Below are 18016 nucleotides of genomic sequence, written 5' to 3'. Positions count from 1 at the left end.
TTAAATAAAAATTGTAATATGGTGAGAGCAGATGTAAAACTGATGGTCTGGACAGAAATATATACATATATCTTATCATGTAAAAACATAATGTAACCTGCCACAGTCAACACTCTCTGAGACCATACCAAATTTGCAAGAATTCTTTATCCTACTGACCTTTACCCTGTGCCACCATACTAATGTGCCTTCTTCCTTGAAGTCTGCTCTTAAAATCTTTCTTACACCAAATCAAACTGTTTTACTTGAATTAAAGGACCTTCTGCATCAGTTTCACAGTGTCTTGTAATGGCTACAGGCATCAAATGGAATCAAAAGAAGAAGAAAATGAAGAGGAAAATAAAGGGGGAGATATAAGACAGATTTGTGTTCCAATTCCACTAATAAAATAGCTATATGTTCCATATGATTAGGTTTAGGGCCGCAGCCATACTTAGAGTCTGCTAATTTGAGCAACGGCAGTAACAAAGGCTAAACTCTTACATGAAGAAGAGGACAAATCAGACAAGCTATTTCATTCAGACAGATGGGTACACTGTGGCACACAATCACATTACAGGATGGGGCAAACTTGCATTCTGCCACAGGCCAAATTCAGCTGACCTCCAGACAAATTTTGGGCTTGTAAACTTTAACAGATGCTGCACCTCAGTCCTGAGGCCTGTACTACGAAGCAGGATTGGGGTTAGTGAGGTAAAAACAGGATTAACCCAGGGTTTTCAGGACTATGAAGCTGGCTCTCTTTTTTACAGGATAAATCACCTTGGTAAATTGTGTTGAACAGCTAACCTGCTCCGAACCAGGTTAACTTTTAAGTATCCGATCACAACCTGTCAACATCCTGACCTCTGACCAATCAGATCACTTGTAATAATTATCCAGACATGGAAAAACGTCCGGAGTGACAGATGAAAAAGAGTAGGTTTACATATTGTTATACGTCAGTAGGATCATTTCATCGTTCCAGTCTCTAATCCCACCCAATTACAACGCATAACACATAATAATTTCAGCTGCACTTTAATTTGTGCAAAGTTTATTTTATCCCTGCAGTGACAGCCGACAGTGTACAGCTTAAAATAACATGAGACATCTGTGTGATGAGAACTGGAAATAAAAACCAGATTAGATTTTATTACAAAAATAATCCACACATTGTGACTGGCTCCAATTATGATAAATGCAGCAATTATTAGTTAGTTATCCATACAGCCAATGCAAGGATTAGTGAAGCCGGGAAGATATCCTGGGTGTGTTGAACTGGCTTCGTATTACAGGCCTCTTGTGAGTGTGATTGTTGGTCTTGTTTTGTATATTCTGAGTCAGGAACGTCCAATGCAACAAGTGTGACCACCATCTCTTATTCTTCACCAACATTTCTTTCAATCAGCAGATCTGAGGCATTAAACCATAAGTATTATGTGATCATTTTTGACTGAAAAATCATCAGCTGTTGACCAGATAGATTGTCAGTTGAAGTCCATTTCTTCAGTCTGTGTGGCCGTCATAGGCTACTCTTCCATTTGACGTTCTGTGAAGATTCATTCACTGAGGAAATAAAAATACATTTGTATTTTAGCTAACAGACAGTGAGTGCAGAACCTAATTTTCTAAATCAAAAACATCACATGCATTAATCTTCATGAGCTTTAACCCCGTCACATAATACCAAAACTATCTACATTACCAGATATATCTATTTTTGTTGAACAGACCCCAAATTTAAATTGTTACTGGCTAAAACTGTTGCTCTAAAATTCTCCTAGTGGTAGTAATAGGTGCGTACTCATGCTGATTTTGCCTTCTTTCTGTAGTTTCTTTAGGTGATGGACCAGGTTGATGTTAGCTGCTTTGTGGAGGGATTCAGGGGTGTCCTGGAAGAGAAGCAATGAAAGCACGTGTCATTTTTCCCTGGACAACAACAAGCATTTGACTACAACCACCTCCACGTTCAAAGAAGGGTCACTCGTATGATTGGTTTCAGGTTTGTATTTTCAGGTCACTTCCATAGACTTATCCTAGTTATAGTATTATAATTTAGTATGTTAACTTTGTATTTTGTGAAACTTGCTAACTGGTTAAGGTGTACTTCACTGCTGTTAGCTTTCCCTCTCACACCAGTCAGTTCTTGACAACATACTTGACGACACAGCAAAGTAACAGGTGTTTTTTCTTTTTGTCCTGACCTTATAGACGATCTTGACGAGCTCCATTGAGGAGAAAGGCTTTCCTGCTCCTGCCTGAATGGCTGCCAGGATCTGCTGTTCTCTTTCGTCTCTGTGGCTGATGTAGTATCTGATCTTAGAGCCAGCATTCTCAACCACAGGTCCATGACCTGCACAGAGAACAGCAGCAGAATGTTTGTCCAAACATCTGAATGACTTAACATGTCAAACTCTCTGATGGACACTTGTGTTGTATATCAGTAAAGTGGAGGGCCAAAATTTCAAGTGGCATCTTATTTCATCTTATGATATACTATTACTTAAAAGCTTTACTTTGGGGAGGAAAAGGAAGAAATCAATAAGCAAAACTGGTAGCACTGAAATGATTGGTCAACACTGATCAACAGAGCATAATTTGACAACAACTTTGTTAAAGGTGTAGTGTGTAGAATTTAGTGACATCTAGTGGCAAGGTTGCAGATTGCAACTAACTGAAACTTCTCCCATGTGCTGCAAAAACAGACTGGCCCTATCAGAGCGGGTGTTTAGTCTGTCTGCTCTGGGCCACTGAAGAAATTATATTATATTATATTATATTCCTTTTCTGCCAATATATCCCCTTAAATCCTACACACTGTACCTTAAATTGAACTAAATAGTTTAGCTTATTTTTGAAGCAAAAATGCCAAATATTTGCTGCTTGCACCTTCTCAAATGTGAGGATTTCTTGATTTGATATCACTGACATCATCAACGTACCACACATACCGGAGTGCCCTCACTCACCAGGGTAGATGATGTCAGCCTGAGAGCCCAGCAGGATCTTCAGAGAGTTCATGTAGTCGAACAGATCCTCGAACACGGCTGTGCCTTCGCCCAGGATGCAGTCTCCAGAGAAGATCACCCGCTCCTCCTCCAGCAGCAAGGCCATGTGGTCATCAGTGTGACCCGGGGTGAACAGCACTCTGGGATAAAGAAACAGAAAATATGGCCCTCCACTCAAATAACTGATCTTAACAAGACTTAGACATTACAGTGTGTGTTATTATACTCATTAACTGCTGTTATTTACAGCATGTATTTAGTTTTGTCTTTTGGTTGTTGTTTTTTTCTCTGTAAAGCTAGTCAAAGTCCTGCCAGTTTAAAGTGCTCCCTAAACATATACTGAACTGACTTGAGTGTGGCCCCCTCCGTCTGGACAACATCTCCATCTTTTAGATAAGTATAGCTTTTGTTTCCCGCTGTCTCTTTGACTTGGCTGGAGCGAGGAAGTTTGCTGATTCGGATTTCAGAACCTGCAGGAGGGAAAACAGAGAAATATTTGACTGCAGAACAAACTATGATTTAATATTTATATTTTCTACCTTGGATATTTTTTGAAACTACACAGGTACTGATGTGATAACTAGACACCAAGCAGTTCAAATTTACAACTCTGACTCATGAGGGAACAGACACTTAATGTATCCATAATTATATTTTAGGACTAATTTCCAATTCCCCATTCAAATAATACTGTAGAAATGAACAGTGGTAATTCAGAGGTCATTATACCAGTCCCACACATACTGTCCTCACCTGTGATGTCCCTGCAGATGTCTTCCACTCCGCCTGTGTGGTCGTGATGCCAGTGTGTGACGATGATCTCCTGGATGCTGGTGTTGAACTGTGTCAGTGCCTGTTTCAGATTGCTTATGTATTCAGGCACAGCAGGTTCTCCAGTGTCTATCAGCACCCGCCTGTAATATAATCACACCTTACATTAATAACAATAATACATTTTATTTATAAAGCACCTTTCATGCAAGACAATAAAGGGCATTATAAGCACTGAGTGCTTCGTATGAAATAAGACAGAATAAACCTAAGACAAGCCAACAATTCATTATAAAAAGGACATTTAAAAACAATTTAAAACTAAAAAAAAAAAAAAAAAATCTGTGATTCAATATTTTTTATTTAAAAGTGGTGGTGATTTGAGATCCTATTAATCAAAATCTCTGAAAGTATTTCTCCCTGTGTCACCTTTTAGGCCTGACGTGAGCAACAATCAGAGCCACGTGTACAGACCCACCAACGGACACTGATTAACCGAAATAAGCATCTTTCAGCTTCCCCCAGAATGTCGTCCCAAGAGTTAACCTCACTGCAGGTGTGGTCTGTGCCAGGTGCAGCCCAGAGCTGCCCCAGAATCTACCACCCAGTTGTGACAGTGTGGATCAAATAGAACTCACCACAGTCTTTCTATCTCATATCCACCACCCACCAATGATAGCAAATGATACATTTTCAAATCATATAACCATAAATTTTAAATATAAAATAAATCATAAAAAAAACATAAAATCTCAACATCATAAAGTCATAGAATTGTAAAACAATACATCGTAAAATCAAGCAAGATACAACATTTTTAATGACTTGCAGCAGTGAGGTGTAAAAAGAAAGTGTTTCAGGCCTGTGTCAGGAAAGTCAGAGCTAGTTAAAGGCTAGAGTGAACCGATACGTTTTCAACTTTCTTTCAAAAAATATTTGGTGAGCTGGCTTCCCTCATATCTATAGGTGGTCTGTTCCATAGCTTTGGGGCATAATTGACAGAGGCCGCATCACTGATCTTCTTCCAGCTGTTGCTGGGAACCTCCAATAAACCAGCAGCAGATGGCTTCAGTGTTCTTGGAGGTAAATAGTTAACAAGGGAGTTAGCAATGTACCTTGGTCCCAGCCTATTTAGGGCTTTGTATAAAATCAGTTCTAAATGTAACAGGGAGACATGGCAGAGCAGCTAAGACTGACCTGATGTGCTCTCTCATCTCTCTTGGTTCTGGTTAATAGTTGAGCTGCAGAGTTTTAAATGAGCTGAAGTCTCTCAGTGGTATTTTTCAGTAGGGCCAGTAAAAAGTGTATTAAAGTAGACGGGTTGGTTTGAAATAAAAGCATGAAGCAATTTCTCAGCATCTACTTGATTTAGAAATGGTCATATTTAAGCTTTGATGTGGAAAATGATGTTTTCATCACCTTGTTGATGTGGGACTTGAAGCTTGGCTCTGAATCTTGGATCACACCAAGACTTGTAACCTTGGATTTAATCCAGGGAGTTAAATTCCCCAGATTATTCTCCTTTTGTTTTAGGGTAAACAAGCAGGCTTTCAGTTTTGTCTTCATTTAACTTTAAAAAATTATTGCTCCTCCATTTATTTATCGCCAAATCATTTATCGGCAACTATGGAAACGAACATTGTATTCTCCAATGATATCACAAAGACACAGCATGTACAGTGAGAATAATAATGGACCAAGGCAGCACCCTCGTGGAACCCCAAAACAGAGGTCATGTTTCTCGGACACGTGATCTCCAAGACTGAGGTAAAACTTTCTCCCTTTAATGTGTGTTTTAAACCAGTTTAACACACAGTCAGTAATTTTTTCAAGAAGACTGATTAGGATGTCATGGCCAATCTTATCAAATGCTGCACTTAGGTCTCAGAGGACAAGAAATTGAGACCTATTTTCATCAGAATTTAGTCTGTGGTTGCTGATAGTTTCAGTAAGAGCAGTTTCAGTGCTGTGGTGTGTTCTAAAGTCTGATTGAAAGTCCTTGAAAGGAGTTTATTTGCACTAAAAATATTTCTTCAAGTACCTTACTAATAATTGGGAGGCTGGCTATTAGCCTATAGCTGGTCAGTGTATTTCCATCTAGGTTGGGTTTCTTTAGTATGGGTTGTTTTGAAGGCATTTGGGAAAATGTCTGTTTGAAAAGCTGTATTAATAATCTTCAGGACCTGACTTGAAACACTGTTGAACACCCACTTAAAAAATGCTCTAAGTACAGGGCAATACATGAGGTGGAGGAGATACACTGAGTGACAGTCTTGCAAAACTAAGGCAATGTAATAGAGAATTTTCCCATTGTTACATTATTTTTACAGGGTTAACTGGGGTCATCTGTGTTTACATAAGCAGTAATACTGGCTCTTATTGAAGTTATTTTGAATTTGATGTGGAAAACTGCAGATGGGTGGGAGCAGTGTTGACTAGCTGATCAATAGTGGAGAATAATACTCTATAGTTCTCAGCATTCTGTGTAATAATCTTTGAAAAGTAAACTGTTCTTGCCAAACGTATTGCTTTGTTATGGGCAGTCATGGCTCCTTTGTGTATATCACAGGAAACTGTAAACCTGTTTTTCCTCATATCTTTCAGCTACTCAACAGATTCTCTTAGTCTATTTCACGCTGTTATTGACCATGGGGAAGTTCTGTCAGTCTACCTCTTTTTAATCTTTCATGGAGCAACAGTATATAAAGCAGATGACAGGGTATTGTTGAAATGTTACAGAGCAGTCATAGCTGTATAACTCAAATGCTCTCGTTATATTAGAGAACTCTGCTTCAGCCTTGTCATGTAGAAATTTCTTTTGAACTAAAAGTTCATTTTTAGTCTGTTGAGATTAGGTTGGCACCATAAAAACATTCAGTCATGGTCAGAAATAGGTAATTCAGATACTGAAACACTATTAATGCTTAACCCTGTTGTTATTACTAAGTCTAGAATGTTACCATGCTGATGAGTGGCTTCATTTACAGGTTGTGTAAGTTCAAAGCTGTCAAGTAAATTCATAAACTTTATAGCTGTGGAGTCATCCTTTTTGTTGATATGAATATTCAGGTCTTCATTCAAGATTAATCTATCATATCTGGTGATACCAAGTGAGATCAGTTCTGAGAATTCCTGGAGAAGTAGTGATGAATCTTTTGGTGCCTGATATAATGTAATGATGAGCACTAATACGCTCAAGTGCAAGACACTCAAATTATGCAACTTAGCCCATGCCATTGTCACTCATTACACACAAACTGCGTAGAAAAGATGGCTGCAATCCCTCATCGTTATATACAATATACATACTCAAGGTCTGAAAAGTAACAATCTGTATTCATATACACCAACTCTGCTCATTTATCAACCATTTTCTTCTTTTTTTTTTAAAGATTGTTTTTTTGGCATTTTTGCCTTCATTAACAGGACAGCCGTAGACAGACAGAAAAGGTGGGAGAGCCGGTGGGGATAACATGCAGCAAAGGGCTGCAGGTCAGAATCGAACCTGAACCACAAAGAACTCAGCCAAGACAGGGCACACACTCTTCCAGGTGGGCAAAGGTCGTCTCTATTAACTCCTCTTTTTTTTTTTTTTTTTTTTCTTAGTTTATCATTTTACCTTCTTTTACTTTGCATATAGGTACATGACCCATACATGTTGCATATAAGCATCTATGAGTATACTGAAAAGCACTATAAATCCAATGTATTCTTATTCTTGTTCTTCTTCTTATTATTATTATTGTTATATTGTAACAGGTGTTTTTAAATTGGATATCAATATTTTGGTATTGTGTACTGAGTATATTTTTGCAAGTAGGTTATATTAATTTCATAACAGAATAAAATTAAATTTTGTCATGTATAACTTACAGACTGCCAACATATTGGGCTTATAATTTAATAATAATAATTTTAAAATAAACTCTTAATTATTAATATTTCTTATATTGAGAATAAGCCGAAAGAACCAATGGACCTTGACAATTCTGAATACATTTTCATTCTTGGTCTATACGCTGTATATTTTGGCCTACAAGCGAGGAAACGTTAAATTTAGAAACATTTTAATGTGATTTGGTGGTATTCTTTTCAATGAGAAATCTGGACGTCAAACCCAACTGTCATGTTATTGACTCAGCGTTTCCAAATACCTATATTCTGGAAAAGAAAACATGTTACAGTGAGCTTCATTTAGCGAATATAACACGCTAAAATGAACTTTTCTAGTGTCACCTTTGCCCAGTTCCGACCAGGTAAGTGTTGGTTCCCTGCAGGGTCATTGGTCCCGGGTTACAGCCCAAAACCCGAATAACTCTGGCAGACAGCTGCTCTATCCGAGGAATTATTGCACTCATAGCTGCAGTCAGTGTAACGTTGGCTACAAAACAGACGAAAACGAGAGCATATGGAGTTAAACGTCAAACGAAATATAGCGGAAACTGCATGGGGACAATGTTTACTTCCTGTTCGGCATAGCCCAAAGCAGCCTTCAAAATAAAAGTCTCGCACATTTTTACTTCAGTAGTGCTGGTTACAGTTTGTTTCAATTACATTTCATACTAGTGCTTCTATTTGACACTGTATACATGCATCTATTGTAAATTCTTATGTGGATACATTTACACATAACTGAACGACTTTAGCTGATTACATACAAAAGTTTCGTTTTGTAGTTTTAATGTGAATTGTAAAGTGCCTTAATTATTTTCAGATTGCTATTTAATTCTACGTGCTTTCACTGCTGCAATAGCCTAAATAATAATGTGTTGTCATCTATCCTTTATATTTTGATTCTTTTTCCACATGGTTTTTGTCAGCTGATGTGGTGCATTTCTCTTTCCAAGTACCATTGCCTTACATTGTGTGGATCAGAAGTCCAAACAAACACGCTCAACCCTCAGAAGTATGAATGGGTGCTGAATCCTCAATGAAAAATGTAAAAAAATGTGTACAAAAGGTACAGGACAGCACCAATTATAATGTTTATTGCCACACGAACGTTTCGGGTGAAACCCTTCCTCAGCGTGCACAAGCAACAAAGTGAATGCATCACACACAGGTGTCACTTATCAATAATTAGGCTGACGCAGCAGCTGCAGGTAATGGCAAGAGAAGAAAAAAGGAAAAAAAGGGACCCAACAATGTATCCCTTCTTATATCAACACAAACAATTAAGTATTATTATTATTATTGTACCACAATAGTGATATTTTTTAAACAGTTATTTTTTATTATTTTTATTATTATTATTATTATTTTATTATTATTTATTTTTATATTATTTTTTAAGTTTTTTAACAAAAAACTGAACAGGCAAACGTCTAATTGTTTTAATACAGTTTTATTGTTAACCTGTAGGCCTGTTAGTCAAGAACATTTTTACAAAAAACATTTTTACAAAAACAAGTTAGCACCAACTCCTCAGTCAGTCCCTTTGGCTCTAAAGTGTCAAGGAAATGAATCCAGAAACATTCCTTTTGCAAAAGGATTTCATCCCGATCTCCACCCCTAGGTGAAGTCTTACTTGCCTCAGTGCCCATATATCTGAGATCAGCTGTGGTATGGTAGTTAAAATGTCTGGCTACTGCTGATTTAGAATCATGATTAGGGATAGAACATTTATGTTCACAGATTCTAGTTTTTAGTTCCCATTTTGTTTTACCAACATAGTACAGATTGCAAGGGCACTTCAATAAATATACAACAAATTTAGTGTTGCATGTTATTCTACCTTTGACTTTCACAATCTTACCAGTTTTAGGATGTGAGAAATAATTTTCTCTTATCAGATTTGGGCATTGAACACAATTGAAACAAGGAAAATTGCCATTAGGCACACTGGACAAAAAATGATGAGAAGGTTTTTTTGGTAAAACGGATCTCACCAAATAGTTGCTCAAATTGGGCTGCCTTTTAAAGAAGAATCTTGGTGGCTCTTGAAAAGCTCTTCCAATTTCGGGATCTGTTTTCAGAATATACCAATAATTATTTGCAACCTTTTTGAGTGCACTGGAAATAGGGCTATATGTGCACACCATTGAAACTGAGTTAGAAAGAACTTTTTCTTTCGGCTCAAACAAAACATTCCTCTGGATCTGACGAACTTTATCCATGGTGTTTTCAAGTGTTGTTATAACCTCTAGAGACAAAATTATTACAGAGCTCCTTGGCTTGTGTCTCAAAGATTTGATCTGAATCACAAATACGTTTATACCTTAGAATTTGGCTGTATGGCAAACTCCTCTTAAGCGAGGGTGGATGATAACTGCTGTAGTGGAGAAAAGTGTTCCTATCGGTCTCTTTTTTTATACACCTCTGTATGCAAAATATTGACATTTTTCTTAACCAAAACATCCAGAAATGAAATCTTCTCCAAATCAAAATTAAGTGTAAACTTAATAGATTCTTTTTTTGCCGTTCAAATATTCATGAAATTTCTTCAGATCCTCTGCATTACCACTCCATACATAAAATAAATCATCAATGTACCTCCAATATGTTTTAATGAATGCTGAAAAAGGATTGTTGTTGTAAATAAAATCTTCCTCAAACTTGCCCATAAATAAATTTGCATAGTTTGGTGCTACAGGAGAACCCATTGCCGTGCCTCTGCACTGTAAATAATAACGATCTTGAAATTTAAAATAGTTTTTAGTGAGGACCATTTTAGTCAAAGACGACAATAACTCAGTGGGTGGATGTAACTCAGACCGCTGATTCAAAAAAATAACTCAAAGCATTCAAGCCATCCTCATGTGGTATACTGAGGTATAAACCTGATACATCCATAGTGCATAGTATATCAGTGGAGGTAATGTTACAATCATTCAGTTTCTTCAAAAAATCAGTAGTGTCTTTCACATGAGAGGGCAATGTGTGTACCAAAGGTTTAATGTGAGAGTCAATGAATTGCGAGATAGGTTTAGTGAGTGAACTGATACTGGCCACTATAGGACGTCCAGGTGGATTTTTCAAATTCTTGTGGATCTTTGGCAAGGTATACAACACAGGTCTGATTGGATGCACTTTAATCGTGAATTTGTATTCATTGTCTGAAATCCCACCCTCACGTAAGTGACGTTTTAATGTATCTTTAATTTCTTGTCCAAATCTGAAAGTTGGATCTGCATCCAGAGGGGTATATACGAGTCTGTCAGAAAGTTGTGTCATAATCTCATTCACATAAGCAGATTTATCTTGGACTATAGCCCCGCCTTTGTCAGCATGGCGTATCACATTTTGTAAAAATGTTTTTTGTAAAAATGTTCTTGACTAACAGGCCTACAGGTTAACAATAAAACTGTATTAAAACAATTAGACATTTGCCTGTTCAATTTTTTGTTAAAAAACTTTAAAAATGTTAAAAGCTTGGAATTCTTAGAAATTGAGATGCATTTCATTGTTGAATAACTGTTTAAAAAATAACTGTTTAAAAAATATCACTATTGTGGTTACTTGATGGTTTGTGTTGATATAAGAAGGGATACATTGTTGGGTCCCTTTTTTTTCCTTTTTTCTTCTCTTGCCATTACCTGCAGCTGCTGCGTCAGCCTGATTATTGATAAGTGACACCTGTGTGTGATGCATTCACTTTGTTGCTTGTGCACGCTGAGGAAGGGTTTCACCCGAAACGTTCGTGTGGCAATAAACATTATAATTGGTGCTGTCCTGTACCTTTTGTACACATTTGTTACTTACATTGTGTGGATTCATATGTTTATTTATTTATTTTTTGACAAATTAGTGGGGTTTTTTTTATCATTATTGTGGTGAGGTTATGTGTGTAAACCAGCTTCTTGACCTCCCCTGTTATCTGCATCTGATGGTATATAAATAAATAAATCAATATATCCGTTTAACTGTTGTTATTGGTTGCTATGGCCAAGCTCTCTTTATTTGCTCATGCTCACACATATTTATTAATACTCTTTGCGTACATTACTTTCACATTAGTGCCATATAAATTCCCCATACAAATCCTTTTGCACAATTAAATAAGTGAATGCGTCCATAAAATGCTCTTATAAAAGCAAATGGAGCTCCAACCAGGCTGGTATCAATTGAATAGGCCCATAGCAGGACATTTACTGAATATCTGGCACAATAAATGTTATTTGACCATATTAAATATCAGTGGAACAAACTGAACACTGGGTGGGGCCATTGTCCAGACTGATCATGGCTAAGTCACTTCTCATCCCCATTGAGGCACTTAAACAATATTAAAAGGTCTGGGATTATCAGCATTTTACAGACTGAGCGTTTTATTACTCGTTAATGATGATGATGCTCGCCAACTCCTCACAGTTCAACCTCAAATATCAGAGCTATCTGGCTTAATGATTGTTGTTATTGTCCTCGTTAATCCTGAAAGTTTAAATGGGTGTTTTTATTACACCTCCAACGGAGGAAACCAAAATCATTAAAAGCTGTTTAACAACATAAAACTACCAACTAAATGACTGCTGCTCTGTATCTGATGCTGACCTCTGACCTCTCCATTGAGGGTTGAATGAAACATCCCATAATTACACAGACATGTTAATTTGAGAACTAATTTAAGGAAGGTTTTAGGGATGTCTTAGAAGAGTTTTGCACTACTAACTGACTACAAGCCTGATGAAGATGCCATTACAATGAAGAAAATACGACAATATTCCTGCAGTTACCTTTTATTAGTAATGCCACCACCCTAATCTTGCAGTTTACATAGATTTCATGCTGAGCAGCCTCCCTTTAAGTTTATTAGACACTATGTAACCTATCCAGCATATCAGGAGGCAATCAGCTCCTCTGAGATGTTCATCAGTATACTGGCTCATTTACTGTGAGTTCATTTGAAAGTGTCTGATGAATGTGTTTGGGACCAATTCTGACAATCTGGATATGGAGCAGGTTATGTGCATTACTGAATATAAACCACACGTAAACAGGTGTAGCATAATAAACTCTGAGGGGTCCTGTGGCCTTTCCTTACAGTGATTATGACCCCCACAATCAGTGACATATAAAATGTGATCCCAATCACCATTAAAAATGATAATAAAACACTTTTTTAAAAAGATGTTTTCCATGGACCTTGAAGTTGTTTTGCTCTTGTAAGCCTGACAAAGAAGAAAATTTAATTATATGTACCATAAGAAGTAACTTACAGTATGCTGGTCCCAGGATATGGGCAGGCAGCTAAAGAGATGAGTGGCATCCAGGAAAAACACCACAACCATCACGGCGAAGCAGAAGCACCACATTGCCAAACAAAACACACCGTGTGAACCACTATAGTTGACACTGTGGTCACCATGGCATCCAGAGGTAAGCAGAGGACCCGCCTGTTGAGTTATTGACCACCCTGTGAATCCATAACTGGGCAACTGTAGGAGAAAAAAATGAATACATTTATGATTACATTTACATCTTTAGGATGGAAAGCCTTCAGGACCTTACAGATGTTCAGTATTGGCACAGTAGAAGATGATGTGCAGTATAAAATCAAGACTGTCCTCCCCCAAAAACAGCACTATAGGTAGTTTGTACAAGCTGCTTACTACAACCCACATCTAAATTTGGTGTGGGTGGTGACATCTAGTGGCCATAGTAATTATGACAGGGGCAAAGAGGGAAGTCAGGTAAGGAGGAGGATGAGATGGATGGTTGGGTCAAATAAACACAGGACTTTGATCCAGGACACTGTGTCCTGCGTGAAGCCAAAAGTCAACACTGAGTTTTTTTAAACTGTACTATGTAACATCATGTTCTGTACAAATTTGCATCAGGTTGGTTCTTAGTTTTTGTTTTTGTGGGACTGGCTTGGACTTGAGCTAAAACTTTGAATTGTTTAAGACTTTAACAAGTCAAAACCCAGAAGAGCTAATTTATGCTCAGTGTTAGATACAGAGATGGACAGAGCCTTCTGTGCATTCTGTGCATAGGCTCAGGGTTTAACAGGTCAAGAAAATAGCCTGTTAGCCAGTTAGCAGCTAGCACACTGTCATATGGTCTCTTCGAAATCCACCACAAAAATTCGATTTTTTCAACAGCTCAAGGCAAATTCCGGACCGGAATATTACAGAGGGGAGGAGTTTCACAGGCACATTGAATATCACAGAGATTCCCATAGGAATGGATTTCCGGTTGCCTCATCTCGGTTCACACACGTAAGTGGAAACGAGGCATCAGTCACTTATTCCTATGCCCTAACACAACCCACAGGAGTGTTTCCGAAATTAGCACCCCAGGTGAAGTTAAAACATCTCTCTATGTTGTTGAGTAGTTAAATCCAAGACAAAGCAGCATCATTTCCTAACCGACCATAAATTCTGTATGTAAAATCCGTATCTGCACAGTAAGCATAGCTGTCACAGAAATTTAAAGAGACAGCACATATATCCCTAAATGAAAATAATATGATATATATAATAATGTTACTTCCCAGTGTCTCCCAAACAGCTTTCTTTGAACATGTGTGACAGGAGTCCTGAAACCACCAGACAGATTCGTTCTTCTTGAGTTGATTGACAACAAGCTGTAGGGAGACCTCCACCTCTTGTCTCTGCTGGGCTGGAACTCAACATCCAGTAGAGTGCCAGATCGGAGGATATGGTGTATGTATCCCCCTGGAAGCAGATCTTCATATGTCTGAGCAGCAAAGCCCATTGATGGCTGCTCCCAACATGTACGATGGACCTCTGTGTCAGAAACAGATCATGCAGCAAGGTCACCAGGTGGGCGTTACTCACCCTGTTGCATCTCCTCCTTCACACCTTGTCCACTCTTTTAACTCAGCTGTATGTATTTGGTATGGCATTAACATGTTTAGATAAGGCTCTGTGTGTTTCTGGTGTCAGGCCAAGCTCCAGTATACCTTAAATCAGATAAAAGTAAATTCAATGGTATATTGGCTGGTTAACCCTCCCTCTCTCTCCATGTTACCTGCAGCATCAGTGCCCTGTGGATGACATCCAGACCCCTGCAGCCTTTGCTCACCCTGCTGCTGCAGCTCCTCCTCCACTCCCATTAAGATTTTACCACCCAATGCGTCCCACTACGTCTCTGTGTCTCAAAGATATAATATTGAGGCATATGAAGGCATCACTTAGGCTCTTGTTTAGCTTCCTGCAGCATGGTGCCCTGACTTCACATGAATACACACTCCTGACTTTTGTGACCTTCAATAGCAACTTGTGTACTTTACATTCTCATACTTTATTGAGGAGGGAAAATCCTGACACCTGGTGGTCAGATGACACCATTGCAGCTTGTATCATCACCTGCTCAGTGTGTGTGTGTGTTTGTGTCTCAAGTATTACAATGTGTCAGTGGTGGGGCTGCGTTTGGTTAACACACACATAAATGCAAACACACACACAAGTGTCCACAGCTATCTGTATCGCCACAAGCACCCTTTCTATTATCTAATATGTTGATCTGTCTCTCTTTATTATATGTAGGAATGGAAAGATGTCATATGAGGTCACAACAGAACAAATCGCTCCTCCTGTCTCTGCTGCTCTTTCACTGAACACTTTTTATGAACAGTTTTTATGAAAATATATTTTTCTTTTTTTTTTACCATCTTATGATCTTTGGCCACAAACAAGCCAGACTCATAATCAAACCACAATCATCATATATTTAATTTCTAGCAGCTGTTGTTTGATTCATTGTCTTTATGATTTTTTTTTCTTTTTAAGCTGTATTTGTAATATACCCATGTTCTGACTCTGTTTTTCTCCTGTAGAAAAAGAAAGCATGAAAACCAACAGGAGAATGACTGGCCGTACACGAAGAGGCTGCCAAATGCCTTCATAATATTCATGAAGGAGCAGAGGGCAAATGTTGAGCCTTAAGTATACACTAAAAGGGTGAATTGCAGCCATAAATACAGTCCCTGGACAGAGGGTAAGTGGCTTTGCTAGACAAGTTTGAGACACTCGATGTTAGAAACTTGATCAAAGCTTGGTTAAAAATAGTTTTCCACAGCTAAACTTGTGAGAGGCCCTCTAACTCTAGATCTTCACATCTTTACAGTGATTTGTGCTTTTCATTTATTGTCCCATGACCAGAGAACAAACCAAACGTAAAAGGGTTTTGAGCATTGTGTCAGTTAAATGTTTTTATGCTAGTGTTTGTGTACGTGCACTAGCTGACCTGTAGTTGTGTGTCAATGTGTGTGCTAACACTGTGTAGTTGTCTGTCCACAGTGGAAGTTGCTGACGAAAGAGTAGCAGGCCAAATATTACGACCAGACCGAAAAAGAAAGACGGCTCCACGCCCAGGGACAACCGGAATGGGTCAGCCGAGGTAACTGTGCAGACAGCATCGATGGAGCCATCCTCCTCACAAGCAGCTGTGATGGAGGCTTCTCACAGGCAGACAGGCATGATAGAGCAATGAGACCTGCAGATAGTTCTGGTGATGAAGGCACCTTAAAGGCAGACAGTCCTGACGCTGCAGCCAAACAAAGCAACAGCTGTGATGGAGCCAAGTCACCCACAGACAGTCCAGGTGCAGCTGCCACAAAAACAGACTGCAGATACTGAGCCTGTGCATGACATGTGTTACCTGCCACAGATGAGAACAACCCTGCCTCTGGGCAGGATACTACAGAGACAGCATCACTGGCCTCCCCCTGCTGCACTGACCCCAACACATAGAGATGTCCGAGGACAGGTGTCACTTCGATTCCAACAAATGAAATGTTGTACGAGAGTATGTTTGTGCGGAACATGTTACCAGTGCTGAGAGGTAGTCTAAAATGTTTGATATACTGTTCATCTAACTTAGATAATAAACATTTCTATGACTGCTGCACATTAACTGTTACTTCACATCAAATTTCCCCCTATTAGCAAGAAAACTCTCAGAGAATCCCCTTCCACTTTTGATCACGTCATGGCAATTTTTAGCCGATCTGCTTAGGAGTCAGCAAACAAGACTGAATAGCTTCATGCATGAGAGTTTATTCTCTATAGAGAAGGTGCAACCTCAGGCTCAGAGCTCACAGTTTGTGCCCAGAACAGTGAATACAGGGCATTTTTATACGTACACTCAGACGACAGGATGGCAAGAAATCAATTAGCTTTCTTGGGCTTTCCTGATTTAATTATGTTTTCTTGATTACATCAGAGGAACATACCTGTTGCAATCTAACATGTTAGGTAATCGGCTGTATCTGTTAGACAGACAGACTTTTTTTTTTAATAAAAAGATCTATGTTGATATTTTTTAAATGCTCGCTGGTACCTTATTTACATCCATAGTACACATCATAATCATCAAAAAATTGAAATGTGTACCTCAAAAAGTGTTTTTTCTTTTCCAACTAAATTATAAATTGTAATGTTAAAATATTACTAGTAAACACAATACTTCACAACGGCTATCATTTCACATGTACTGACTAGAGTTGGAAAAACAGTTAAATATATATTAACGGTGGTGGAATGTAAGTACATTTACTATTGTACTTGCTTTACTTGAGTATTTAGATTTTCTGCAATTGTATACTTCCACTCCACTACATCTCAGAGGTGAGTACTGCACTTTTTAATCCACTACATATATTTTGGAGCTTGAGTTGTAAGTTTAAAACTTCATTAACATAGAATTTCAAGAGCCTCTTGCTTCCTTACATTACAATCAAAACATACAGTGCATGGTGAGCAGTTCAAGCTCACGGCCTCCTCGTAATTTTCTATAGTGAGTAATAAATCTCTTACACAAATGCATGACGAGATCACAAGTTGGAAAATTGTGAAATGTGGATGGCATGACAGTCAAATACCCAACCTGTAAGTATACTGTAGATGACCTCACATAAACTCTTATAGTGTAGATGACCTGACATGACTATGACCAAATCTGGGTAGGTGAGGAGACACAGTTGTTCCCAGAACTGGTTATCCAATTAACAGGGAACAGCAGCTTAAGTGGCAGGAAAAAAACTTTTTAATATGTGCATGGGAAAGCTTGTATGTGTATCAACTGATGCTGCTTGTATACTATAAATTACTATAGAATAGTATAGTATATACTGTACTATTATTTTGCTATATAAAATACGATAAATTGTCATGATGTACCAATTCTTTGGGTTTCCCGAGAGTAAACCCTCAAATGTCCAATCCTTTGTACTTTGAGTGTCTTTATTCCACAACATAATGTATAGAAAACCCACCACAATAACTAATTATACCTGAGATTTTTAAGGTAAATTATGGTAAATTGCAGTCAATCATTTCACTGCTAAAAAC

General features: G+C 38.2%; 1 protein-coding gene across 3 annotated transcripts; it reads right to left on the bottom strand.

Moving 5' to 3' along the window:
* lactb2 (lactamase, beta 2) lies at nucleotides 1-8782 on the bottom strand. Of its 3 annotated transcripts, XM_033649657.2 has the most exons (8): nucleotides 8623-8780; nucleotides 7998-8142; nucleotides 3744-3904; nucleotides 3340-3460; nucleotides 2952-3130; nucleotides 2187-2335; nucleotides 1787-1874; nucleotides 1-1548 (listed from the first exon to the last, which is right to left on the bottom strand). In XM_033649657.2, exons 2-8 carry the CDS (start codon nucleotides 8117-8119, stop codon nucleotides 1505-1507), a joined length of 864 nt encoding a protein of 287 aa, XP_033505548.1. In that variant the 5' UTR covers nucleotides 8120-8142; nucleotides 8623-8780; the 3' UTR covers nucleotides 1-1504. The 3 variants fall into 3 exon arrangements, with proteins under 3 accessions (XP_033505548.1, XP_033505549.1, XP_033505547.1); XM_033649658.2 differs by lacking the exon at nucleotides 7998-8142 and having other exon boundaries at nucleotides 8623-8782; XM_033649656.2 differs by lacking the exon at nucleotides 8623-8780 and having other exon boundaries at nucleotides 7998-8231.
* Between the last annotated feature and the right edge of the window lie 9234 nt (nucleotides 8783-18016).

The sequence above is a fragment of the Epinephelus lanceolatus genome, chromosome 12, assembly GCF_041903045.1.
Source record: "Epinephelus lanceolatus isolate andai-2023 chromosome 12, ASM4190304v1, whole genome shotgun sequence".
Taxonomy (NCBI): Eukaryota; Metazoa; Chordata; class Actinopteri; order Perciformes; family Serranidae; genus Epinephelus; species Epinephelus lanceolatus.
This window is presented reverse-complemented; position numbering and strand designations above follow the sequence as displayed.